Here is a 26,035-nt window from a genome sequence, read left to right as displayed (position 1 = left end):
GGTTCACAGAGCACTTTGTACACATAAATGTCAGTTGCAACCGGTCCAAAACTGCTCAAAGTCCCCCAAATAGGGGACGTAACATCTAAGAGGCTAGACAACACAGTAATGTGAGAGTGGAGCTGTAAACCAGATTAGGAATGACATTGAAGTATTTGAGTGTCTGTCATCTTAAAGGCCCAGTGCAGTCAAAAACATGATTTTCCAGTGTTTTACATATATTTCCACACTTTGAGGTTGGAATAATACTGTGAAAATGATTATATCCTTTTAGTGTAAGAGCTGTTTAAAAAGAGTCAGAGTTTTGGCCTTCCATGGTGACATCACCAGGCGGTAAATTAGTTAATAGCCTCTCTGACAATAACACATTTTCGGTTTTCCCTCTCCACTCAGACCACTTCCAGACAGTCCTAACAAAATGATTGCTTGAGAAATAGACCCTTCTCTAAGCCCTGCCCCAGAATTTTGGCCAACCAATGGATAGCAACTGTCGTCGAGTCCGACACCTCGGACAAGCTCACGTTTCAAATGCATGAAAGCCAATGAGAGCTATGGCAAAACTGAGTTAATAAAAAAAATTGCTAAATTGTTTAAACAGTGCACCTGGGGTACTTGCTAATGTGATTCCTGAAATGCAAAGCCTATTGGAGTATTTTTCTCATCTGAAATTATACTTTTGTTACATTGTTTGCTAGCTCAGCTGGTTAGTTAGCTATCAGTCTCTTTGACCACCAAACGTTAACGCTAGCTAGCCAGCCAGTTAATGTAACTTGGTTTTCTCGAAATGTATGTTAGCTAGCTAAGTTTGCTATATTATGAATCCAACTATCATCTGCTGTCGACATCAGGATACGACTTGAGAGAACTAGTTAGCTCCAAAAGTAGCTTTGAGTGCATTCAGCCATCCAGTGGCTAGCCACTGTACCAGGTTCCCCTGAAGCAATTGTAATGACATTCCACCACAACATACCTGATAGTCTCCTGACTAGCAAGGTGTAGTCTGTGTTCACTTGATTGTGTATTAAAAACACAGTTTGAGATCGTTGTGAGGTTTTTTTTCTTCAGTAGTTTGAATTGGGAACAGAGCTTCCCAGGAAAATGTTGTCTGAGGTTGCAACAGTAACCAAAGGGGGCAGGGCTTAGCGAAGGGTCAATTGCCCGTTGCTAAGAAGCAATTTTTGTTTCTTTCTGAACATTTTATTTGAAAATAGTAAGGTACTTCATTGTTGCTTCATTGTTACACAGAAATGAGTTGATATTGAGATAAAAATGGCTGCATTGGACCTTTAACATCAGTTGAGCTCAATAAAGGTACGTTTAAAACTAGACTGGCAACTATTGAACGTTTTACCACAGAATGCATGAGATTACACTTGATTCAATGAAATGGAAAGGCTAATAGAGGAGACAAAGCAGACAGTATATTTTTCTTTGTTTTAGGGTTGTGGTTTGTTATTTCCTATGGGTACAGGACCACCGGGCACGACCATGGCTCGCCATCCATTCCACCCCTCATCCCTTCCTCTCTCCCTCCCCAGTCCCCAAAATCTTTCCTGTTTGTTCAGATGTGGCCCAGGCAATTATGATCAAGGCAATATTCCAGACAGCCCCGGCCTTATCAGGACCCTCGTTTGCTCCCTAGAAACTTCAGAACGAGCGTGAGAGAGCTACTAATTTGGAGAGAAGAGAGATGGAGAGGAGGAAGAGACGCATTAGGCCCTGGCCTTTGGCCATCCTAATGGACAGCAAGAGCAGACCCGCTGCCTGCCTTCATCTCCCTCGTGCCCCTTTGTCCCTGGCACATCAGACAAGGCCAAATGGTCACAGCCAAGTTGGCCTCCGACTGACTACATACAAGACTACTTAATCAGAGAGGGACATAGGTAAGAGTCTCCTACTTTGTCTGTTATTCTTACAGATGGGGGTCGTACCTTACAAGAACGGCTGTGCCCAACGAGACATAGTGCTGCACATGCTTTCCTCGCTTTTGGCTGTCTACTTAAGGCCTGATGAATTTGGTGAAGGAGTTTGATTTGTAAGGATTCTGCCAAAAGTGCTATGCTTTCACCTGCCAACTCCTGTCCCGCTGTCAGGGACAAGTGCAGATGAGGATGGCTCTCTTTTGTGTCTTTCTTTCCCCATACTGACAGCCAGGTTGCAGATGCGGCGTGTGTGTGTGTGTGCACAGCGGCTGAATGGCGAGGCCACTGGACAGCAATGTGGAGACTGCCATCGTCTGCCACCCCGCTGTTTCCTTCACAAATACCCCCAGGTGATGGGCTGGCTGCAGATAGCACACCATCCTCCCCGACCGACACTCGTTGCCTCCCTCTCCACAAAGAGTCCAGTATTTCACTTCCAATCATTAATTAGGTCCCCTCTCTCTCTCTCTCTCTCTCTCTCTCTCTCTCTCTCATAACCAATTTTGATGCTTTGTTTTTCAAGGTATGCCAGTGGAGGTGTGAAAAATTGCTTTTCTTTTCACAACTTTGCAAACACCTGATCCCCTCCCTAGAAGTACGCTGTGATTTGCACCTCCACGTTCCAATATTTCTAATCAGTTGTAATTGTGTGTTGAGGAATATTGTGTTGTGATAAACAGTTATTGCATCTGACTTGAACCTGGAAGGTATACCCAAGGGAGCCACAGGCACTACGGTGGTGTTCAAACTTGTCAGACAAAAGTATGTGAGACAGATTTTAACACCATAGTGCCTATATGTGTGTGTGTGTGTGTACCCAGCTGGTGTGGTGACACATACGGCAGTCCCATACCTCCTATCTTTGTTTCCACAGACGAGCATGTGAGGAGGGCTGTCTCTCAGGTTGACACAGGAGAAGTCTCCCGCTGAGTTCCCCACAGACATCTCCGACTGGCCTGTCTCTAGGCTGTACACCTGGATCTGAACACACATACCAACACAGTTAAGACTCATTCACTACTGTTGCAAAAGTTAGCACCAGAGGCAACACATAGAGGTTATTTGACAATGGCTTCTGTTGCTACAGACATATTTATTCATCCCTGAACACTGCAGCAAGAATTAGACAGCACCTGCATATGAGCAGATAAAATGCTGTTGAGGGAGTCATTCAGTAGTGGATACAGCAGAGTAAATAGTCACAATGTACTCTAAATCCAGCAACAGCGTCAGACTTAAGGCAGTAAAGACAACTTTCTAGTCATGCACACACTGGACTGGACGATATGGACAAAATCCATATCACGATAAATTGACTGAATTATCACAATAACGATAAATAGCAAGATATGTTTATAACATTAATGTGAACCAGTTCTACATTCTTTTTTTTATATCACCTTAAAACTAGGCTACTATTATTACTTTGAATGTTGTGGCTATCAATTGTCCCATTAACAATCACCCATATTAGGAGACTTATTTCATTTCAAACTTCACATTTCTCCAGTATAGGCTTCTTATCGTAAGGAACAATATCAGCAAAATGTCCACGATAGGTGGTTGGTTCAGTCGGTGTCGCTCATTTTCGGTTTATCGTCCCAGCTCTATCACCAACACGCCCTAATACACACACAGCACTATTGGCAAAGTCTGAGAGCTACTGAATTATGCATCTGAATCTCCCAAGATGCCTTTCAGAAGTGTGCCGAGTTAAAAGCCCACTGAGAATCACTCACACTTGTCTGTCTGTCTGAGCTAATAGACTTCTCACAACCCTTTCCTTCGACTCACATTTACAAAGGAATTCATCTCTGTGCTGTTACCAGGCAGAAGACGATGCTTTGTAACAGATACAATTAATTGTGTTCCCTCCAGTCAGAGAGAGAGAAAGGTGGATAAGAGAGAGAGTGGGGAGAGGAAAGAGAGTGGGGAGAGGAAAGAGAGTATGTAAGAGAAAGGCAGAGGAACCAAAAGAGGGAGAGAGATAGAGATGAAAGAGAGCAGGCAGCATGATGTAAGGCTTGAGAAAGTGCCAGCTGTTTTGTGTTTCCTATTTTGGCCACATAGCCTTAATTGTGAGATGGCCCTGAGCGGAGCATGCCAAAATCACACACAGACGGACGTACAGACACACACACAAGACTTTGAAATGACAGCTTGGACTGGGGGGTAGGATGAAAGGGAAGGAGAGGTAAGGGGGCTGTCTGCCTGCATGTCTTTCTTTCGATTAATCATCACCTTTTTGGGGAGGAGGTTTGATTAAAAAGCATCCCAAACCAGCTATTATGTGGAGGAGCCATCAGGGCAGTTTAAAAGCTAATGTCCAACCAGTTAAGTGGGCACTTCAGCATGTGTTGATGAAAGGAATCATGGCTTGGCTACAGCAGTCATCGGGTTAACGTGCCTGATAGATTCCTAGTGGGATAGTTAGGGGGGAAAAAGGAACCTCTAATCTATAATTTGTCCTAACTCACTCCCTTCACCAGTCCCTTTGTTTGGTAAACAAACACATATGTCCCTTATCTATTGTCAAATAATGCAATGAGTTGATGAGTTCATGTTGCATTAGACTTTCAGGTGCATTGTTTAAAAAGGCAGTGCAGTTAAATGTGATTTTGCTGTTTTTTTCCTCATATTTCCACACTATGAGGTCGAAATAACACTCTGAAATTGTGAAAATTACAATAAATGCCTTTTTGATTAAGAGCTGTTAGAAGAAAAAAAAATCCTGGAATTTCAGCCTTATCAGATGGGATGGAACTTTTGGCCCACATCATGACGTCACAAGGTGATCTGATTATAATAGACCAATGACTGTTCATCTGGGTAAGGGGGTGGGCCCTGGACCATGCTATCAGCCAATCAGGGCTGTATATGTAAATATCTTCACATTTCTTTCCGAACGCCCACACAGACTGAGCATTTCAAGGGCCAAAGGAGGCTCAGGGAAATAAATTACTACAAATATATTCTGGAGTTAGTTTCATGAAATAAACACACACAGTGATTTGTTAGACAAACATTGGTGATTTAAAAACATAATTACAAAGACTGCATGGGGGCTTTAAGCTAATGCTTTTAAACAAGTTGATCTACAGAACATAGACTGACATGGACATAAATTACGCTCAAAGAGTTTGAAGATATGCCTACAAAGCAACCGGTCAGAAGTGAATCAAGAGCATTTATCTAAAGGACAAAACGGAACAGGTCACACTTTCCCCTGAACAAATATACACTGAGTGTACAAAACAGTAGGAACACCTGCTTTTTCCATGATATAGACTGACAAGGTAAATCCTGATGAAAGCTATGATCCCTTATTGATGTCACCTGTTAAATCCACTTCAATCAGTATAGATGAGAATTTGTTGAATTTGTAATCTCTCCTTTATATTTAACAGGTTAAAGGAGGATGTTGAAACCTCGAGACAATTGAGACATGGATTGTGTATGCGTGCCATTCAGAGGCTGAATGGGCAAGACAAAGATTTACAGTAAGTGCCTTTGAACGGGATATGGTAGTAGGTGCCAGGCGCAACGGTTTGAGTGGGTCAAGAACTACAACGCTGCTGGGTTTTTCACAAACAACAGTTTCTCCCTATGTATCACGAATGCTCCACCACCCGAAGGACATCCAGCCAACTTCACACAACTGTGGGAAGCATTGGAGTCGACATGTGCTAGCATCCCTGTCGAACACTTTCGACACCTTGTAGAGTCCATGCCCAGATTAACTGAGGCTGTTCTGAGGGCAAAAGGTGGTGAAACTCAATATTAGGAAGGTTATGTACACTCCGTACCAAATGGTTCTGTTCTGTGTAATCTATGTAATGGTTGTGTTCTGTGTTAGGTCTACAAGCCTGTGGTTTTACCAGCTCTATTCTGGGTGGCCGGAGGGTACAGGGTAACAGGAGCCCAGTAGAGAGCAGCTGAGCAGATGTCCAGACCCCCAGGTCCACTAGAAAGGGAAGGATTGGGGAGTTGGGGGTGTAGGTCCCCTGGCAGGGGAGAGGGAGTAGTAATGAGGACCTGGAGACTGACTGCTAGCTGACTGGCTGACTCTCGCAGACACCAGACAGACATAGACCGGCCAATAGACACAGTCATGAACAAGACACAGATATCGACATAAGACACAGACAGACACATGTAAGAGACAGGAAAGGCAAACGGACAGACAGACAAGAGAAGAGTGGCACATCGTTTGACCTGGATAACAAAGATAATTCATGTCATAATACATCCAAAACATTTAGCTAGTAGAAAAGCAACCAATCATAGTGATGACTCACTTTTCAGTGTGAAAAGAGAGAGATAACATGTCTGGATGCTACCACCATTTCTTTGACAGCTTTTAATTAGGCATATGTCTTCTCATTAAATAGCATATAACACATTCTGCCTCGCCAGAGTCTGTTGGCAATTCTTACTTCCCTCTTCGCAGTAGGAAAATGCTGTCAGAAACACTATGAAACCGATAGACTTGTTAAAGCGGATTAAAAGTTGTAATTTTTAAGTTTAATTAGTGAAGGGAAAATGTGACAATCATGAATTGGCATAATTTTGTGAAGATGAGCTAGCTAGGTCTATAGTGGAGAAAGAAAACAAAAGAAACTCAATGCTCAATCTAATACATGACCAATACCATATCAAATATACAAACTTAGAGATGTTGCCTTAGAATATTTGATTGGATAGTGAAACTATTCAAGTAGCCGACACAATTGTGGACGGAAAGACACACCAACAAAAAGTGTACCAAGATCTATGGAGCTGGCAGCCTATATGACTTCTCTCTTGATTGTAGAAGCAGAACTCCAGTTCATAATATGATTTAGTTTAGCTGTAATCTCTTGTTAACCCAGCAGTAAAATCGAGTGAAATTTGGTCCGATGCATGATCAACTTCTGTGTTCATACTTAGAAATCGAGAAGTTAGAAATTGATAGCTCAGGCAAAAGTCCCCCCCCTTCCGATCTGTGTGGGCACACATGCAAAGCACTCGAGGCAAAGCAGTAGAAGCACCGCCTTCGCCCAATCCTGATACGTCCAAATAACCAGTGACGATACCCCAAAAAATGGAACGAATGCCCTTCGTTATCTCACGCATTCCATTCAGTCCCGGTAGATTCTTTGGTCTACATGCAGAATCTGCCCACGGGAGATCAGTTTAGCTGTAACCTTGAGAGGAAGGAGTAAAGTTATCCCTCAAACTTTCTCTAAGGTCCACTATGTGGTGCTGTCGGGCTAATATAACAACATCAGCAATGAGAACATTGTAATGATGTCAGGGGGAGAGTCTGCCAAAGACCTGTCGAACCAACAGAGAGAGGCTCCATTTGGGACCGGTCCCTAGTCACTTGACTAATTACTTAAGTACCAGTATCGGTGCCTAAACAAAACATACAACTTTTAAGAGGAGAGAGACAGACTGAGGTTTTTATCTAAGTGGGTTTTTGAAACAGTGAGATATTTATTTTTGTCACAAAACACAGAAAAAAATATCTCCTTGCAAAGATTTGTCTTGAAATACACTGGAAAGCATGACAATGATTTCGTATTGAAACCCAAACCTGATCCCTGAGCAACTCTTTTGTCTCCTGGGTATGTAATCTGCAGAGGGATAAATAAAGGTATGAGCCTCCGTTAGGAGCAGGGTCCTTAGATACAAGACATTAATAGACGCAAACAGCAACTTCTTTGGGAACAAGAGACTAAACTTGTTTAGTGTGCGTGTGTGTGAGAGAGTTTGTGCGTTAAGAGAGTAAACTAAATACTACAGTAATTAGGAACAATACCCAGTAGGAGTAGTTCAGCTATTTCTATGCCCACAATCCCCAGCGGGTGGCCCCATTTCTGTCCCAGGTTCCCCAAGTTGGGGTGCACCACCCCATTGGGGTTCCAGAGACTAAATACACTCAGATTGGTGCATTGCTACTCAGACTCAGAGAGACGCAGGTTTGGGGTGACATAATAGGGTTGCAATTCATTTAGGGCTTAAATTCAACCCTATACTAACATCAATAAAAGCCTAATTCAAGGTTGGCCAATTTGTAGCCGTCCAAATGTGTTGAGTGCTTAGAAACATAATGGTGTGGGCTTCAGTTTTGGCTTTGCGCATAGCTTTGGCATACCTACCTCAATTTAACCCTGTTCCCAACTCCAAGGACAGTAGAACAAAAGCCACAGCTGGGTTGTATTTATTAGGCATCAAAATAAAAATTGTGGAAAACGGCCTGGAACAAAGTTGTGCCCTGATGAATAGGACCATGTAAAAAGACTACTTTAGTACACTGTTGATGCACCCACCTTGTTGCCTCCATCGTTCATGGCCCAGCCACAGCTCTTGACCCCCAGGGCAGCGTGAGAGGCCGAGGCATCCAGACAGGTGATGGGGTGGCCGTAGACGGTGTGGAGCACCCGCGGTTCCAAGTCCTCAGGGGCCAGAAGGTACACCGTCTCCCCAGCAGACAGGGCCACCAGGGGGACATTGTCCCCTCCTCGCCCCCCGGCCCCTGGCACCACAACTATAGACTCCACCTGGGACCAGAGCCTCTGTTAGAACAAATTATAACAAATGTATTCAGCCTGCTGACTACTGTCACAGGGAGTGAGACGTCTAAAGTAGCTCCCATATGAAAAGTCCAGTTGCACTGTTAATGAACAAACTATTATGGTATAATGGATTGACTGTGACATAAGGTTGAAATTGAAATCACAACAGCACACTGGATCAATGTAGACACCCCATCATTGCTACAGGGAATTGTATCATAATCCTCATTAAAATTATGAAGCTGATGGTGCTTTTCCAGACAAAACAGAGACAGACAGACAGACAGACAAACAGACAGAGAGAAAGAGAGTGAGGTAGACTCACAGGTTTGGGTAGCGTGGCCTGGCAGAGGGTCCTCCAGTAGCCCCTCTCATCAGGCTGGTCCAGCCGGACGTCTAGCCCAGCAGCAGTAGCCAAGGTGGGGCTCTCCTGGCTCAGAGCCAGGGCGTGGACCCTCCCAGGGATCTGGAAGTGGTGGACGGGCTCCTGTCCCGTCTCTGTGCTCCACACATCCACACATCCTACACAGGAGAAGAATATACAGTTAACATGTACCCAAAGACTTCTCAGTGTGGCCATCCATGTGTCCATACACCTTAGTGGAACTTGGTAATAAAGTGTGAACTGTACATCTGCCTCCTGCCAGTCATTATCATGCCTTCTACCAGAGGCACCAGGGTGGTTATACCTATCAAAACCGGCACTTCTTTCGAAGACCACCAACCAACAGGTGGCGCTCCTTTTCAATGCCCTAAACTGGAAGGCAAACCAGTAGAATAGCCACTAAGTTGACTGCAGAGTTGAGGACCTTCACTCACCATCGTCATAGGCAGCCACAGCCACAGTGTTGTTGACCCGGATGTGACTGACGTGAGGTCTGGGGGTGACGTCTGCCGTCAGGGGGCTTGGCTTTAGGAAGGAGGCTGCAGAGTCCCAGTGGAGGGTGTCCCACAGTCTCACGTCCCCTGATGTGTACCTGAGGAGACAAAAAACAATGTAAGGGATGCAAAATTTTATTTTGAAATGACCAGCATGTCTAAGGCTCAGTTTAAACAAGCAGACCAATTCTGATATTTTTTTTCACTAATTGGTCTTCTGAAAAACATTGGATGTTAAAATATCTTATGTAATTGGTCAAAAGACCAATTAGTGGAAAAAAGATAAGAACTGAGGTGCATGTCTAAACACAACCTAAAAAGCATGAGGATGCATCCTCATTTTTCCCATTAGATATGCTAACTGTGAACCATGGTAACCATCCGTGCATTATTATGTGAATATGAGTGGATGTCTGTGTGCTTATGGGCGACATGACAGTAAATGGGTGGGTGGTGATGTGGTTGAAATGTGTGAGTATCTGAGAGTATCAGTCAATTGGAGGCATGGCAGAGATAACACAGCCTTTCCAGGGGGTGGGTATGGTGGCAGCTGAGTCCTTCACAGACGGCCTGGGACGAGCCACGCCACCCCAGGCCCAGCCATATACCCCAGCACCAGCTGCCCTGGGCTGCCTCAGACAGACAGAGCCCCTCTCTGGTGCTGGAGCCTGGAAGTGGTTCAGGATTCGTGCTGAGCTGGGCAGCTGGAGAAAGCTGCAGGCTGACAACCACAGAGAGTGGCACCAAAGGGCTGCTGGATAAAACCTTTCAGCTATTTAGCTACTAACAACACTGTGGCACAAACAACACGGTATGATAGCTAGCTTCCATCCCCTCATTAACTTAAACCACATCAGCTAGCTACTGTACCACCTACTTCAATCAGCATCCGTATCCCAACATGAGGAAACAAGAGACAGAGAGAGACAGAGAGGGGGAAAGGGGGCTAAAACACTCCATCTGACATCTCGGGGTTTGTAAGGAAGGTAACAACAGGCACACACTCTACATAATTACTGCATTATCTTTCAGCCAAGAATCAACAGGAGAAATGTATGCCTCAGCTGGCACTTTTCTTCATCCAAATAATCTCTGGAAACTTCTGACATATCAATTCCAAGGAAGATAACAACCTACAGTTCTGCTTCATCAGTGCATCTACAAGATACTACATAAAAGTGAGAGAAATATTACCTTATGTGTCATTACAAAATGTCCACAAAAACACGACCTTGGTTAAACAAGGATCCTAATTTCAAAGGATTGCTCAAATCTACAATGAGTATCTTTAAAAAATCAGTCATCCAAATCTCTAGATGTGAATAGATGTAGGTAAAAAAAAAAAAATTGCAGCAGCAGCAGGCAGGCCTCTATTGTCTGTGTACTCTGAGTCTGTGTACTCTGAGGCTGTGTCTCAAAATGGAACCCTATTCCCTATATAGTTCACTAGTTTTGACTAGGGCCCGTAGGGGCTCTGGTCAAAAGCAGTGTAATATCTATGTAGGGAATAGGATGCCATTTGGGACACAGGCTGAGAGTTCACCGGGGCCAGGGGAGAATTTAATCAGACCACCCCCTGGGCACTAGCCTCCTGATACAACGTTTACCAGATTCATTTCAGCAGCTGAGTACTCAAGTCACGCTATCATCCTACAGTAATGGGCCCAGTCAGTTTAAGTAGCTTACTTGCAGCAAACATTTTTTTACAACAGGTTGAATTAAAAGAGTTTGAGAAAAAAACAGTTCAAAGACAAGTGGTGGGTCTATTTTAGTACAAAGTCAGTGCAGCAGCTCAATTTCTATCGATCACTGTTTATTGGGCTGAAACCGTGCTGATCACCACAGCTGCTTGCCCCTCCTGACATTAAAAACTAAGGATGGGCATTTTAAATGATTTCACTATTCAAATAATATAATGTTTTTTTTCGGAATCCGGATAGTCTAAATAAGAAAATACATATTTTGCTCTACTCTCTTGATCAATCAGAATGATGCAACATGCCACAACAGCAGACAGTGCGCAATTGTTTTCAGGGTACTATATCGCTAGTTTTTGGCTAACAGTAGCCTAGGCTAATAGCAACAGTGAAAGAGAAGTCTGATGTTCTCCATCATATAATGTTGTGTTTTCTGGTGAGTATTTTGCATTGATCTGTGTCAGGTCTTGTGGACCCTGCGTTGGTGCGTGCCTGTAGGCTAATCGTTATTTGAAGTGGGAAAAATACCATACGGTTGTCAGGGCTGACCGGAGGGATAAATGTGCTATGATAGTAAAATGCCCTTTCATGTAAAATGCAACCCATAGAGCATGAGAGAAAATTAGCTTGAAAAGAAAACAATCCCATTGTATGTCCTCTGAACTGTAATCTACATTTACTGTGTGCAACTGTAAACAATGTTCTGTCAAAGCCATGTGACGTCTGAAGCCGTAGTAGCTCAATGTGCCATACATAAATACTACATTCTAAAGTGTTTATGATATATCCTTGTGTGTAACAAATTAACATGGGCAATTTAATTCAGACAAAGCTTTTCATTGTTAAAATAAGCATTAAAAAAAAGTGTTGGAATACTAACGTCCATTCGGATATCCAGATATTTGATTAACCGTGCCCATCCCTACTAAAAACAGGTTATTTTATATCTTACCCAGCAACAACATAGCTGTCACAGGAACTGACATCACACAACACTTTTCCCAGCTCGTACTGCAGTTGGCTGATTGATCCAACACGATTCTAGGAGTAGGAAGAGAGACACAAAACATGTTATTTCTAGACATCCCTATGTAATTACAATGTTGTTACTATAGTTAATATTTTACAGTTTGATGGGTGTAAGGGCAACTTCAGGTGAAGTGTTGCCAAAGTGTCATCTCAGAAAAGCATTTAGTTAACTGAACCCCTACCTTCCAGTTGGAGCGCACAGTGTTTTCAGAGTTCTTGCAGTCTCGTAACATGCTCTTCCAGCAGGGGGAGTCAGAGACAGAGGCCCCGTGGTGATAACCCTCTGTCTGACACATCCTAAACCACAGCACCTCATCCTCTGCCAGGACCCCCCACGCCTTGCTCACCTGTGAAAGTATCGGAGAGGGTATAATGAATACTCATTGATCATCATATACTGTACATAAGAGTAGATTGAACAAAACAATGTAAAGTCAATATTCAGACCTATGTTTCAAGTGACAACAGAGTCATTATGATTTGTATGTGATTGATAATCATAGTTTACCTGAGCACATCGCCCCAGCTCTGTCTGACTGAGGTACTGGAAGATCTTCAGAGCTAACTCGTAGGGCAACTCAATGTCAAAGAAGGGAATGTCATTTGTCTCATTCTGCAAAAATAGGAAAATACCAATGAAATCGAGATCCACACAATGTCTAGTGGTAGGCTACCTCACAAAGACTATCACCCTCATCTTACCAGGTCTTGAATGAATTGATCCACTAATTTGTGACTCTTGTTAATTTTCCTCTGGGGTTGTTGTTGGGAGGAGGTGTTACAGGCGCTTGTCAGACTGTAGTATTGTCTCTTCCTTCGAGTCCTCTCTTCCTGAATCCTCTCCAACAAGGGACTGGTCCTTCCATCTAGCAAGCCCTCGGCTATCGACACATACTCGGGTTGGTCCTCCTTTGGCGTTTTTGCTGCAGACAAAAATGCATCCTGTCCTCCCTTACTGCTCCCCTGTGATGTTGAATCCTGTCTTTTTTCTGGTTCACTTCTGTCCTGACCAAAATCTTCAAAATACCGTTTTAATTTAGAGTCTTCCCGACTTGGTTGAAGAGTAACGTTACAGTTCGAATGCGCCTCGTTTTTAATCGTCAGTTCTTGCTTCCAATGCTCTCTGAACGCCAGAAGCTCGTCTTCTGCCATGTTTTTCTAACATAGTTACAACAACATACATATAGTTGACTTGTTATTTTTAGACAAAATTACAAATTGGTAGGGTTAAATTGTTAGTAGCTGGCTAGGTAACTTAGGCTAAAACTAAAACAAACACTGAAGTCCTGGAACAAAAACTGTCCGACTAGAGAGACTTTGCGGTCTTAGAGTTCCGCGATGTTTAATTCCTCATTGTTTATTTTAGGCGTTGCGAACTGTGGTGGATTATTACAATATTTCATTTAAAAATAGGATAACTGGTACAATTAATAAGATTGACATGAAAATACATAATTATCAAATAGCATAAAATTCCGATTGTGTAAAATTTCTAGGGGCAGTAGCCTGTATTGTACTTATTATTTTCAATCCTATGATTATCCAATTAGACATCGCTATTCGTCCATCCTATCAAACAAAAGGCTCGTCAGATAAGATGAGACGACGTTTTTTAAGAGTTAATGATTACCTCTCTCTTTTGGGAAAAGATGATGTAAACCCCTCACACCATGTGACTCTTTAATCATGAATAACGCGAGGGGAGAGAGAGAGAGAGAGAGAGAGAGAGAGAGAGAGAGAGAGAGAGACACATTCCAGATCTGATCCGGACAGTAAAGAGGATAATTTTATATAAGAGCGGATCAGAGGAGGGGACATATAAAGAAGATTGAGCGATTTTTAGAGAAGATGTGCTGGCTCCCGATAGACGAGCCTCTGCCTCTACCCGGCGACGTGATGGTCTGTGCCCAAGGAACCTCACAATGCTCCGGGACCCAGTCACTCGCCTCTCGCCTCAGGTGGATCGGGGATGAGATGGATAAAAACTGGACGGTTGGATCTCGAGATAACAGATATAATGAGAAACTTGGGTTGAAAAGAGAAGCCCACTTTAAAGGCTTTGTATGCACAGCAATACAAATCACCGTCCTCATACTCTTTCTTAGAAAGCGACACCTGTAGATGTAAGTCACTGCAACGGCAAAACCAGCAACAGGTAAGCTTCACAGGTACACATCATATGTTGGTTTGGCTATGAGTAATGCAAACAAACTTGGTTGCGAGTAAAGACGCTTTATTGTCGACCTTCCCAACAATGTTCAGCATATGATTGTGGTTATAGATATTTAATTATAGTTGGTGTGAGATTTAGTTTATTTACAATTGAGTATTTATCATTGCTGATAATTTATTTATACAATTGGGTATGTATCTCAATGAGTGTGTATCATGGAGTTATTCATAAGAACAACTGTGCTGGGCTATTAACTTCTTCTAAATATGATCTAAATGTTTTATTATACGCTCAAAACAATTCATATTTATCCACTGTAGATGGTGCCTTCAGGATCCTGAGGAGAGAGAGCTGTCAGAATATTTGCACTGAGAAAAAGGATGCCAGCCAGCCACAGCCAGCCGAGGTTCAGTGTGCACCGAGGTCATAATGACCCAGTGGCGGTTCTAGACCATTTCAACTGGGGGGGCCAAGCTGGGGCCAGTTGTACTGTTAGAGGGGCCAGTTACATTAGACGTTATTGTTGTCATAACGTTTTGCATATGGTACGATACTGTTGTGTTCCGCCTAAAGCCGCCCCTCTAGAATATGTGTGGGTTAAATTAGTGTTCCGCGTTGCCACTGTCTATTAACGGGTGTAAAAAGAACGATAGCAAAAATTAGTTATGTAAAAATTATTTCATACTCCACATTTAGGGGGTCCAAAATTGTTGTCACAGGGGCACTGCCCACCCCCCCCAGAACCGCTAGTGTAATGACCATGCCCCAAAATCGGCGAGACAGTTAGGAACAGGGTACATTTTTTGTACTTTGTTGGCTAAGGAAAATGTTGTGCTTCGGAATTCATGTGAATTATGTCACAGAGATTAAGTAACATTTTCAGTTCTTGTTTTATGGATATAAGATGTAGTACTGTGTGTTTTTTTTAAATTATTTTTAATTACGTCATTTCCCAGTTTATTTTATTGTTTGACTCACTGCTTGGAATTCAGTAGGATTTAACAGACATAAATTGTGTTAGTATCATCACTCACTTTCTGGCGGTTTTTCCGAGAATAGAACGGTGACGTCATCCTCCCTTGGCCGTTACCAAAGGAAAAACGTACTATAATTGCCCACGCGACTGTCATACGTGGACGACCTTAAACTTGAATTATCGATGCACTAATATACGATGTCAATTACCTAACTGAAAAAGCTTATTTGTATTAAAAAAAAATACATGTTTCTACTTTTTAGGCGCCCCGTCCCCTTTGAGCAATCTTGAAATGGTGCTCTGTGGAGAAATAGCACTGTACTTTTTACATAAGGTTCTGTAATTTAGAGACCATGCAAAGTCTGGATTCTATGCTTACTAAATATGAAAATCAATTTGTAAAGGTTTTTTTCTGCAGTAATTTTTATTAGGTGAATAATGATGTTAGTTGTATCAAATATTGATAACTAAAAAAATAAGTAAAATCAACTGTTCTATTTTTTGAACTTTTGAAATTGGCTGGGGGCTCAGCATTGTTAAGGCAGATAATGTTTATGAAACCATGCAAGAAATCTTGTGTGCAAAAATAAGGGCATGCTATTCATGTTTACAGTACATAAGCTGTTTTTATATATCGCAAAAACTGTAGTTTTCAATTGCAGTGCTGAATCTGTGTCTTTTATAAAGAATGTGTTCTTTACATGCTATTTAAATTTGTATTACATTGTGAATTCTGTGCTCACTCTGGATAATAAAAGTTTCAAAGTAAAAATGCTTTCATTGTTATGCAAAAAGTAATGACAACATAAAACATTCAACAAATGCTGAACAATACTGCTTCAATCATGGTTTCATTGAAAAATTTGATACATACTGAAAACACACTTGTGTTCGAGTTTCTCAAAAATGTTTTGGTAGGTCTGATTTCATCAAACATAAGCTGTATCTTTACTAGAAATCAGGTGAAATGTATAACATGTAAATTGTTGCAAGAATGGTAACATTAGTGAAAGATCTACGAAATACATCAGCAAATGAGCAATTGATGTGCTGACATAAGCTACCCTGTACAAGAATACTGACCAATACCACACTGTGCTGTGCTGCACGGAGATACGTTCACATTCTATTTCTTTGCAAGGATGGATGAGACAACTGTATAGACTGTAGAGTTTAGACTCAGTGTGGAGTCTAACGGGCAACACAGTAAGGGCATACTAAAATGACTTATTCCTCTGTAATGTCCTCCAGTCTCCTGGAGGCCAATGGCTGTCAATCCCAGCTAGTACATCTGGAAGTGGGCAGAGGTGGGGCCTATGACCACAGGGTGGGCATGTTTGCTCACGGTCTAACCAGAAATACAGGCACTCCTCACAGAACACATGCTAGGGGGGAGAGACAAACACATGGGCTTTACCCTCACATTCACTTTGGTTTACCACAAGGAGTATGCATTGAGTATTGGTCAGTTATTCAATACAGTATTGATCAGTAAGGCCACAGAAAGAAACAAAAGAGTCATTGACATTGACTTTAGCATCAAGCTACACCACACTAAGGGTCATCATTTTTTTATTTATTTCACCTTTATTTAACTAGGCAAGTCAGTTAAGAACAAATTCTTATTTACAATGACGGCCTACCCTGGCCAAACCCTCCCCTAACTCGGACGCTGGGCCAATTGTGTGCCACCCTATGGGACACCCGATCATGGCCGGTTGTGATACATCCCATACTGTTACAGTCGGCTTGTGGTTACCATGGTTAACACCAGCGAATGGTGTTAGAGTAAAGTATGTAGTAGCAGAGCTTATGGTTTGATGTATGTACTCTCACATGCCAGAGAAGAGCTATGGGGTTTCTGAAGTCACCCTGACAAATAGCACGCACATCTCCGGCCTCACTGCACTGCTGGCCCTCACACCATAACTCTATGGGTGATAGAGCATCAGGTAGGCGGTCACAAAGAGACAAAGCTTGTGTTTACATTCCCATACCATACAGCAGGGATTATCAACTAGATTCAGCCGCGGCCCAAATATTTCTTGAGCGGATGGTCGGGGCACCGGAACATACAGTAAATACAAATAATTTGAAGACTGCAAATTGACCACAAGAAGCCCAAACAGATATAATATTTGACTAAAACATAATCATTTCAAACCTTGCGATCATTTGTTTATGATCACGTGTCTCCTTATTATGGAAATACTTGGGAACAGAGTTCCAAATTAAAATAACTGGGAGCTGATTTCCTGGTGTTTTTACCGTTTTTTATGCCCCCCAAAATGTAATAATAATAATAATTCTCAATTTGTTTTGCTCTGAAAACTTGGGGGGCCAAATAAAACACCCTCAGGCCACCAGTTGGGGAACCATGCCATACAGGGTCAACTCACTGTATACAATATCTTCATTCTGATGTTGCACTTTAATACGCTATATGTAGTAAGATGATTCAGAGTGCAAGATCAAGCAAAACCAATTGACAGTTGAAGGTTTACAACTGTAGCTAGTAATGTTATAGGGCAGTGATGTGGGCTGGTATTTGGCCCTGATACTTTTCTTTACAGAAAGTAATCATTTCTCACCTGAGAACTGCAGAGAATTTCCATGGCCTTGCATATGGCTGATACTCGTTAACACAGAGGTCAAACGACTGAAAGATTATCACATTACACAGTCAAGGCACTAGAATCGGGTGCATTAGTGCAGCCCTGGAACAAAAGCCTGCCTCCGGACCAGGTTGGTGACCACTGTATAATATCCTTAAAACATGACAAATTCTCACTCTGAAACATTACAAATTCTTCTCCGAATACAGTGCCCTAGTGATTCCTTTTTTATGATTCCCTTTCTGCTCGACTTAATGACTCAAACCCACCCCCACTTTCTCAAATGTTCTATTCTTTAACCACTCAGTGATGGGCAGTGTCCTGTCCCATTTTGCAATATTCCGAGGACACACCTCTGTGAACAGCTCTGACTCAATTTCTCCAAGTTCTCATGATCTCAATCCATAATACTTTGACAGCTGCACGCACCCATTTACTAGGATGTTTTTGCACACAGCAGCAAAAATAAAGGGTTAAATACATATCAAATCTGTTATTCCATGTAGTGAATTTGTTATTCAATTCATTTTTTTAAATATATTTTTTTTGATACTTCAAGGGGTCTTAAAATTCAAAATCAAATAGCTAAATGATCATCCCCCAGCTTTGACAGGGCTTAGACTTTTATGGGTTAAGAGCAGCACACTGTAAGAGTTTTAAAGCAGCACGCTCCAGACTAAGCATGGCCCCTGGCCTAGGCTTCACAGGCCACAGCTTCTTTCCCCATTGTCCCTTCCTGCCCCTAGTCCTGACTACACACACACACACACACACACACACACACACACACACACACACACACACACACACACACACACACACACACACACACACACACACACACACACACACACACACACACACACACACACACACACACACACACACACACACACAACCACTTGATATGTCAAACTAAAACTGGACTCCAGCTTGTTTTGTTTCATTAGTGATGCTGACCTCTCAACCTACCAATCAAAGCCTACCCAGCAGTTGGGTACGCCACCGTTATAAGTAATTCCTATCAGCTGCTAAAAGCATGTTTCATTCAATCTTGCTTCAGGTGGCTGCATGGTAATTAGAAAATACATTTCCCTGAAGTGGGAGTGCACCGACAGTGCCAAAAATGTAGCCAACAAGCCATGTTAAAATAACAGTAGAGCAAAGTAAATCAAATACATTTACAACCCACCACAGTATACAGTTAATCAATGCACAAGAGTCTGGCCTGTCTTTTTCTGTAGGCCTCCACTTGTGCCGACTTGCCTGTTTGTGCTTGTGAGATCATTAAATCAGTCCTTCCGTGGATGGAAGAAAAAGCACGAAGCAGAATGATTGGCTGATGTGTGGCCATGACTTCATCGGCTGAAAGTGGGCCACTTGGGCCTGTTTCAGGACAAGGTTTGGTTGGGGCAGAGGGTGGTAGGAAAGGTGGGGGTTGGTTGGTCGGTTGGTTTAGTGGTAGCGTGGCGCGGGTACCCCAGCAGCCGAGGAGGAGTGGGAGCACACACAGCAGTAATGGTTCAGTCCCAGGGAAGGATGACCTCACCTCTGCACCCCCCCCCAGGGAGAAATGAGCTCAGTGGCAGCAGCCTCACTCTCTGATTGGCCTGTTTATCAGCCGAGTCAAAATACACTCTGTGACCCCAACAGGCAAAACCTGCACGCAGATAGAACACCAACAGATAGACAGACACTGACAAATACACACTCTTTCTGTCACCACACCTTGTTATAAACAACACCTTCGCGTGGATAAGACACCAAAATCAACACACACACACGCATACGCACACGCTCCCACATTGTGACCCCCAGGACATAAGTGAAACTTTAATGAATATAAAACACACACAAGCTGTGACCCTCAGGACACCAGAAAATACATTATGAATATAACACACTCACACACAGGCTCTTACCATGGATGTAAAGGCCCGGAGGATCTTGGGCAGAAACAGGGTGAAGTCTTTCAGGCCCATGGTGAAGTACTTGAGAACAAAGTCAGTGATCCCCATCGCCCAGATCAAAGAAGTCAAAGCTGTTGATGTTGGGCTTTGCAAACATCAGGCTGAGGTGGGAAAAAAACAGCAGCGATGAGACATGAAACTTCAGTTCTGTACAGGTTGAGGTTTGATCATGGATAGACGTGATACATTATGTCTAGTCTCTATTGGTTACAAGGGAAACTTTCACATTGATCAACAGAAGATTTAGTAACAAAAATGAACAACGTAACACACATTTCATAAAACAAAACTAAATGTGATAACAGGTGAAATTATAAATAAACAAAATCAATACTCACAGGACACGTAGTCACATGGTGACATATGCCTAAAGACAATGAAAATAACAGAGCATAAAGGACAAAAATGAATGAATAAATTACCACACGCATTCTGTACACACACAGATAAGAAAGAAAACCAAATCAAAGACAACAATGTCAAACAAAAGCAAACGGTTAACCTAATGTATAGGCCTAAACATTCAGTGGTTGACAATGTCACATTTTTATAGTGCCATATGAAGAGACAACCAAAGAAACATGGTTTTACCATACCTGTTGTACAACTCCGCAGCACTGAATGTGTAGTAGAGATACAATATTTTTCTAGATAGGAGCATGATCATCCACAGTGCTACAACCACAGAATCCTGATATGCAGGCAGACAATTAGTAAATAATCAAATGCATTATTAATCAGTAATGTACATATATTCTCACGAGCTGAGCCAGAACCAATTCTCAAGCTAGCTATTTATGTAGACTAGATAACACTCAAGAAATATGCTCAAATGTTTATAAATGTAAAAACCTAAAAACTATAAGAATTATGGTCTCAGATCGAAGTTGTATAAAATGTGAGGATTACCCATAGCGACACCAGGTGCTTGAATGTTGAATTGGCGAAGGAAACGTGCTGGCCGTCCCAGCACACAGCAATACCTACCAGAGAGATACAAAAGAGTTATCAGTCAGTCACACACACTATCTGACACTTCCCAAGTTCCCAAATGTTCCTTATTCCACAAAACAACCAACTCCATTACTTTACAATTACAAAGCAACTACTAAAGTATTAGGCCAAGAAGATGGTTTAGTATGAAAACTCTGTGACTAGGCAACAAAAACATTATAAATCAGAGTAGTAATTTGTGTTTCTACATTGGTATAAGAGTCCCTTTAATTTATTTGTAATCTAAAACCAGTCTTACCCAGCTTGTGCTGAAAACAAACTTTATCTAGGAGGATCAGGAGGAATGGGAATTCCCTCTGCAGCCAGGTGACTATGGACTTCAGCTCTGATATGGCTGGTGCTAGTGTAGAGGGCTCCTCCGAGACCACCTTCCTGTTCCCATGCAGCCGAGTGCAGGAGGGAGGTAGGGCCCACCCTACCTGGGCCCTACCGAGTGCAGGAGGGAGGTACGGTGCTGGAGTGACTGGTGGTGATGAAGTAGCGCGGGCGGGGGTGGTAGAGCCCACCCTCAGTGTGGTTAGGACCCTTTTCCTCCCTGGAGGAGACGGTCATCTGGATGAAGACGTCTTGGGTAGTCCCCAGAACCAGACCAACCGCCTGGAAGTTAGCTGAGGGCACGCCGGACCCAGAGGGAACCCCGACCCCAACCAGGCTGGAGAAGAGCTGCTGGGAGAGGTAGGCGAGTCAGGCTTCAGGCAGTCAAACACGCCTTAGTCCAGGCTGCTTTATGATCCCAGGGTTTGGCTACGGGTCCTGGAGAGCAGAGAGAGGATCAGCTACATCTTTTGACGGTTCAAAGACTGTTGTCTAGTCTATTTCCTGCATTGCCTTTCAATGAATTTGGGTTCCTGAAGTTAACATGTTTTATCTACCTTCCTCGTTAGTGGGAAATGTCAGGTTATAATTAACCTGCAGAGAGGCCCGTGTCCTAGAATGTAGACTCGAACCTTTCTGAGGGCATGCCATCGGTGATACTGCTATGCCTCCTCTGCGTGGCACATCCAGTCCATCCCCATTTGATCCAGGTCTGTGGTGGGGTGCAGACAGACACAGATGGCAACGAGTGAATACGGTAAAAAGCAGCAGGGGTGGTATCGATGGTTGGCTAGCCTTCTATTGCGACATTATAGCTAGCCGCAGATAGATTGTACATGTAAATGGTTTACTGATTTTTCAGATTTATATGGTTGCTTCCTAAATTCATAGTTTTGAAGGAAATTGTTGAGCTCACCTGAATCATCGTTTTATTTATAATTATAATTCCCTTGTTGCACACACCAACTATGTCGTAAGTGAAATTATAAATCGACCAACTAGCGTTCACTTTCCCACCACACCACATCCGATTTTGGAAAATGTTTTGATGGTGGACGTCAGAATGATTTTTGTATTTTTTTTATTTCCGAGGCTTTCTCTGTCATTTCTCTGAAGTGAATGTCAGCAACAGGTGTCTTGTAGAGTTATAGCCAGTTAGTGATTAATTCTTACAGCAGGTTACTAACGTTAGCTAGCTAATGCTAACTCTAGCAGTTGGATGAGTACAATAGCTAGCCCAGTGTCGTTAGCGTGTTCACATGCGAACAAAGCAGTCTTTATCCAAAACGGCTTGCTAATATTTACTTTGTAGCTAGCTACCTAGCACTACGTAAATAGTTTTTACAGCGACCACGTTTTCTAGCCTAGCATTGCTAGCTAGCCAGCAAAATGGGTTAGTTTGCGGTTATGGTGTTGACCAAACAGTTACTCTGTCATAGCCAGACACCCCAGTTGAACTGCAAGTCTCTACTGAACAGTTTATTCAGCTTGCTTGTTATTGGAGCATTCCTGCAATTCAATTCCTCTGGCTGGACAAGGTGGTCGCTGGGATCTCCTAAAGTCATGCCATGGTGCTACGAAAATTACTGAGAAAACGTTGGGTGCTAGGTGTGGTGTTTGGACTTTCTTTGATCTACTTCTTAACCAACACCCTGAAACAGGTATTTAAACTTTTGACATCTCAGATTTATGTCTAGCTCAAAGAACTGGGAAACAGATATTATCTTTGTCTGTACAGGCCTACGTTAGCCTAGACAGAGAGTCTGAGGTCCAGCTCGGGTGGGTATAATTTGTGGAACGTTCTAACAGTAATCTGTAGCAAAAACTTCGTAAAGTACAAGGTTGCCAACAAACGCATACAAAGTAGCATGATCAATTCAGCTAGCTGACAAATAGGCATCAACTCACCACGTAGCTTATTCTTAATGTTTGTCCATAGGCTACCAGAGTGAGGACAGACATTTTACGGAATAAACGTGGTGAGTGAAAAACTTAATTAAATAGCCCGCTCCCTACCTGGTATCTTATTCTGCCGCTATACAACTTAGTATGCGTTGTTTGTTGACAACCATGTTATTTACGAAGTTTTTGAAACAGATTCCTGTTGGAACATTCCACAAATTATACCCACCCTTTGGCTATACAAGACGTGTGAGATGAATTGTGTTCTGTTATGCAGGAGGAGAGAACCCTAAGGGATCGCACCCTGTTGGAGGCCAGGGACCCGGACCACCGGATCCCATGGAAGGTCAGGTTTAACCTGGGCAACAGTAGCAGGCCGATCACTCAGTGCCGGAACTCCATTCAGGGCAAGACGCTGCTCACAGATGAACTGGGTAAGTTATTAACCTAACTGGACTCATTCACTCACTTGTAATCCCTTAGGAAATAATGGCTTTATCTCAATCTGTGTTTCCACGATTCCTTACATCCTGTCTCCTCCCACCGGACCTTCTTCTCCAATGTGTTTTGATGAGAGAGGATTCAAGGAAAGATGAATTAAGAAAAGCCCCTATCATTGAGGTATTATGAAAGACCACTTCAATATTCAAGTCACTGACTAATCCATTGTATGTAATGGTCCACCAGGTTATGTGTGTGAGAGGAAGGATCTGCTGGTGAACGGTTGCTGTAATGTCAACGCTCTGAGCTCCAGACGGTACATCTGTAAAAGTTGTCTGGCCAACGGCTGCTGTAACATCTACGAGTACTGTGTGTCCTGCTGCCTCCAGCCTGATAAGGTATTCAAACTGTGACACTCTTGTTGTGCTGCACCCAATAGCTATTTTTTTTTGTTCCAAATGAGAATTTGCTACTTTTGTATGCACATCTGTTGGATGCATGACTTTTCAGTCAATGGTATTATATCTCTATCTTACCTTTGACCCTTCAACTCTACATTGTTTTCATCTTAACCTTTTGCAGTGGTTGAGTTATAACTAACCCATGTTAGAAATACCAGATTTTGATCTGACCTTTACACCTCTCTCTGATCTCTTCACCCAACTTTCCCTTTCTTTTTGATGTTCTCTCTCTCTCCATCACTCACTCGCCCTCTCTCTTTCTCTCTCTCTCAGCAACGTCTACTAGAGCATTTCCTGAACAGAGCTGCAGACGGCTTTCAGAACCTCTTCACCGCCGTGGAGGACCACTTTGAGCTGTGTTTAGCTAAGTGTCGGACTTCATCGCAGGTATGTTGAGTTGTGTACATGAAACAAATGCATACCTCCCTGACCCTACCCATATGCTTTCATGCAGAGATGGTAAGAAAAACATTCTAATGGTTGTGCTTACCTTCTCATTTTGCTAATGCAGAGTGTCCAACATGAAAATACCTACAGAAATCCACAAGCAAAATACTGTTATGGAGAAAATCCACCTGAACTCCGGCCTATTTGATTGTTCGATCCTCTGGGACCTATGAGACTGTAAAGAAACTAATAATAGTCCAACTAAGAGCCAAGGGACACACCTTGATGCTCCTTGAGAAGACAGGCTTCATCTTGTGCCCCATACTGGCCTTGAACAGTCTGATACCATACAGTGCCTTCAAGAACACCAGAGCAATATACTGTATAGAGGGAGTTTGGCAAACTTTGACTGACAATAACGGACACCATGTTGAACCTTTTGAAGTAATAATGTGAGTAATCGTCTCTACATATGGCTCTGAAGAACACTATCGTAACCTCACAACTATGGACAAATACTTTGTGATTTTTCTATATTATTTACACTTCATAAGTGCATAGCTTCATAACTTCATCAGTGATGATCATCAGGTCTCATTCACTCACCAGTTGGGATTCGCCTCATGCTGCCCATTGTTTAACATCATGGGCGTGTTCATTAGGGCATGCAACTGAAAGTGTTTTAAAACGTTTCGCAACATAACTAAAATGTGGGTTTCTTATTGGTTAAGTCCCTCCCTGTTTAAGTTGTTTTCTTCCATTTGGTGCTAAATGAACATGACCCATGTTATAAAGGTTTTTATTTCAAGCCTGATCAATGTACTGAAGGATGGTATTGGTTAAGTCTTCATTGTTGAGAAACATACTACAAAGAATGTGTCATCACTTGTGTGTAGTTGTGCATGCATATTGACTGATGGCTATTTAATAACGTGACTGAAAGTAATCGGCTCACGGTTTACGTTGCAATGTCTATTTTTCAGATCCTTTCAGAATAATTATCAGTATTGCATTTTGTATAGAAATTGTATCTATTTTACACTATGAAAGAATTCTATATTATGATGACTAAAGACCCTATAGTTTATCTGGGGTCAGAGAGCTGTATCAACATGTAGAATTGGCATATTTTGATTGAATATATGACAAAATAACTTTTTCAACATTGTTTTTTTTCATTGTCAATATACATTTTCTTTCTGCTGTGCTATTGTTACCTATCATTTTGACATGGGTTTGACAGCTTGATCTGCTTTACCATGCTCTGTCCACCTGCCTATGCTATAATTTCCTGGCTACGCAAAGTCCTTGCTGCAGTCAAATGCTACGCCACACCCATGGAAGTTCATCTTTGCAGTGAGTCTGGATCTGATTTGAGTACCTCCCTGACGATGTCTAGAATCAAACACATTCTAACTGTTCGGATCAGTCCCAGAAACTGATGGTTTGGGCCATAGCCAGAACACATGGGTAAAGCAGTGTTTTTCACACTCTGCTGGTTGGTAGTGATGAGCCAATAGCTGATGACTTTGTTTTGTACAACCCCCCCTGATTTTACATCACCACAAACGACTTTAAGGATGGCAGTCTCAGTCTGAAGTATTTAGCGAACATAGAGCAGTGGAATAATTCAGTTTGAGTCTTCAGGCAAATGCTATACACCCTGGAATACAATGCTTGGACACCAGGGGCCT

At 42.5% G+C, this 26,035-nt stretch overlaps 2 protein-coding genes and 1 long non-coding RNA gene across 10 annotated transcripts in view; 2 read left to right on the top strand and 1 right to left on the bottom strand.

Annotated features, from left to right (window-relative positions):
- LOC106585232 (F-box/WD repeat-containing protein 8) overlaps window positions 1–21,848 on the bottom strand; it is a 60,220-nt gene extending 38,372 nt beyond the window's left edge. For 2 of the 5 annotated variants that reach the window (XR_006761773.1, XM_014171226.2), the window contains exons 1-8: window positions 12,790–13,407; window positions 12,596–12,700; window positions 12,270–12,434; window positions 12,011–12,099; window positions 9,302–9,459; window positions 8,808–9,004; window positions 8,237–8,482; window positions 2,776–2,903 (exon numbers count right to left, since the gene is read on the bottom strand). Coding sequence is in view for 4 of the 5 variants with exons in the window: in XM_014171226.2 (XP_014026701.2) it covers window positions 2,776–2,903; window positions 8,237–8,482; window positions 8,808–9,004; window positions 9,302–9,459; window positions 12,011–12,099; window positions 12,270–12,434; window positions 12,596–12,700; window positions 12,790–13,239 (1,538 nt within the window). In the remaining variant the exon portion in view is untranslated. Of the gene's footprint in view, window positions 1–2,775; window positions 2,904–8,236; window positions 8,483–8,807; window positions 9,005–9,301; window positions 9,460–12,010; window positions 12,100–12,269; window positions 12,435–12,595; window positions 12,701–12,789; window positions 13,408–19,773; window positions 19,923–20,159; window positions 20,189–20,417; window positions 20,513–20,730; window positions 20,805–21,073; window positions 21,589–21,707 lie in introns of those variants that run through there. The other 3 variants (XM_014171230.2, XM_014171229.2, XM_014171228.2) reach the window with 3 other exon arrangements.
- On the top strand, window positions 1,225–2,874 carry LOC106585237 (uncharacterized). Of its 2 annotated transcripts, none has more exons than XR_001323924.2 (3): window positions 1,225–1,311; window positions 1,441–1,883; window positions 2,797–2,874. It is a non-coding gene; the product is annotated as an uncharacterized lncRNA (long non-coding RNA). The 2 variants fall into 2 exon arrangements; XR_006761774.1 differs by having other exon boundaries at window positions 1,226–1,311; window positions 1,643–1,883.
- Window positions 21,628–25,548, top strand: LOC106585235 (SREBP regulating gene protein). Of its 3 annotated transcripts, XM_045706883.1 has the most exons (6): window positions 21,809–21,907; window positions 22,689–22,811; window positions 23,330–23,486; window positions 23,740–23,891; window positions 24,228–24,341; window positions 24,466–25,548. In XM_045706883.1, the coding sequence occupies exons 2-6, from the start codon at window positions 22,719–22,721 to the stop codon at window positions 24,547–24,549; spliced, it is 600 nt and encodes a 199-aa protein (XP_045562839.1). In that variant the 5' UTR covers window positions 21,809–21,907; window positions 22,689–22,718; the 3' UTR covers window positions 24,550–25,548. The 3 variants fall into 3 exon arrangements, with proteins under 3 accessions (XP_014026711.2, XP_045562839.1, XP_014026710.2); XM_014171236.2 differs by lacking the exon at window positions 22,689–22,811 and having other exon boundaries at window positions 21,628–21,907; XM_014171235.2 differs by having other exon boundaries at window positions 21,874–22,811.
- The last annotated feature ends 487 nt before the right edge of the window (window positions 25,549–26,035 follow it).

This window comes from Salmo salar, chromosome ssa24 (assembly GCF_905237065.1).
Source record: "Salmo salar chromosome ssa24, Ssal_v3.1, whole genome shotgun sequence".
NCBI classification, from domain to species: Eukaryota; Metazoa; Chordata; class Actinopteri; order Salmoniformes; family Salmonidae; genus Salmo; species Salmo salar.
This window is presented reverse-complemented; position numbering and strand designations above follow the sequence as displayed.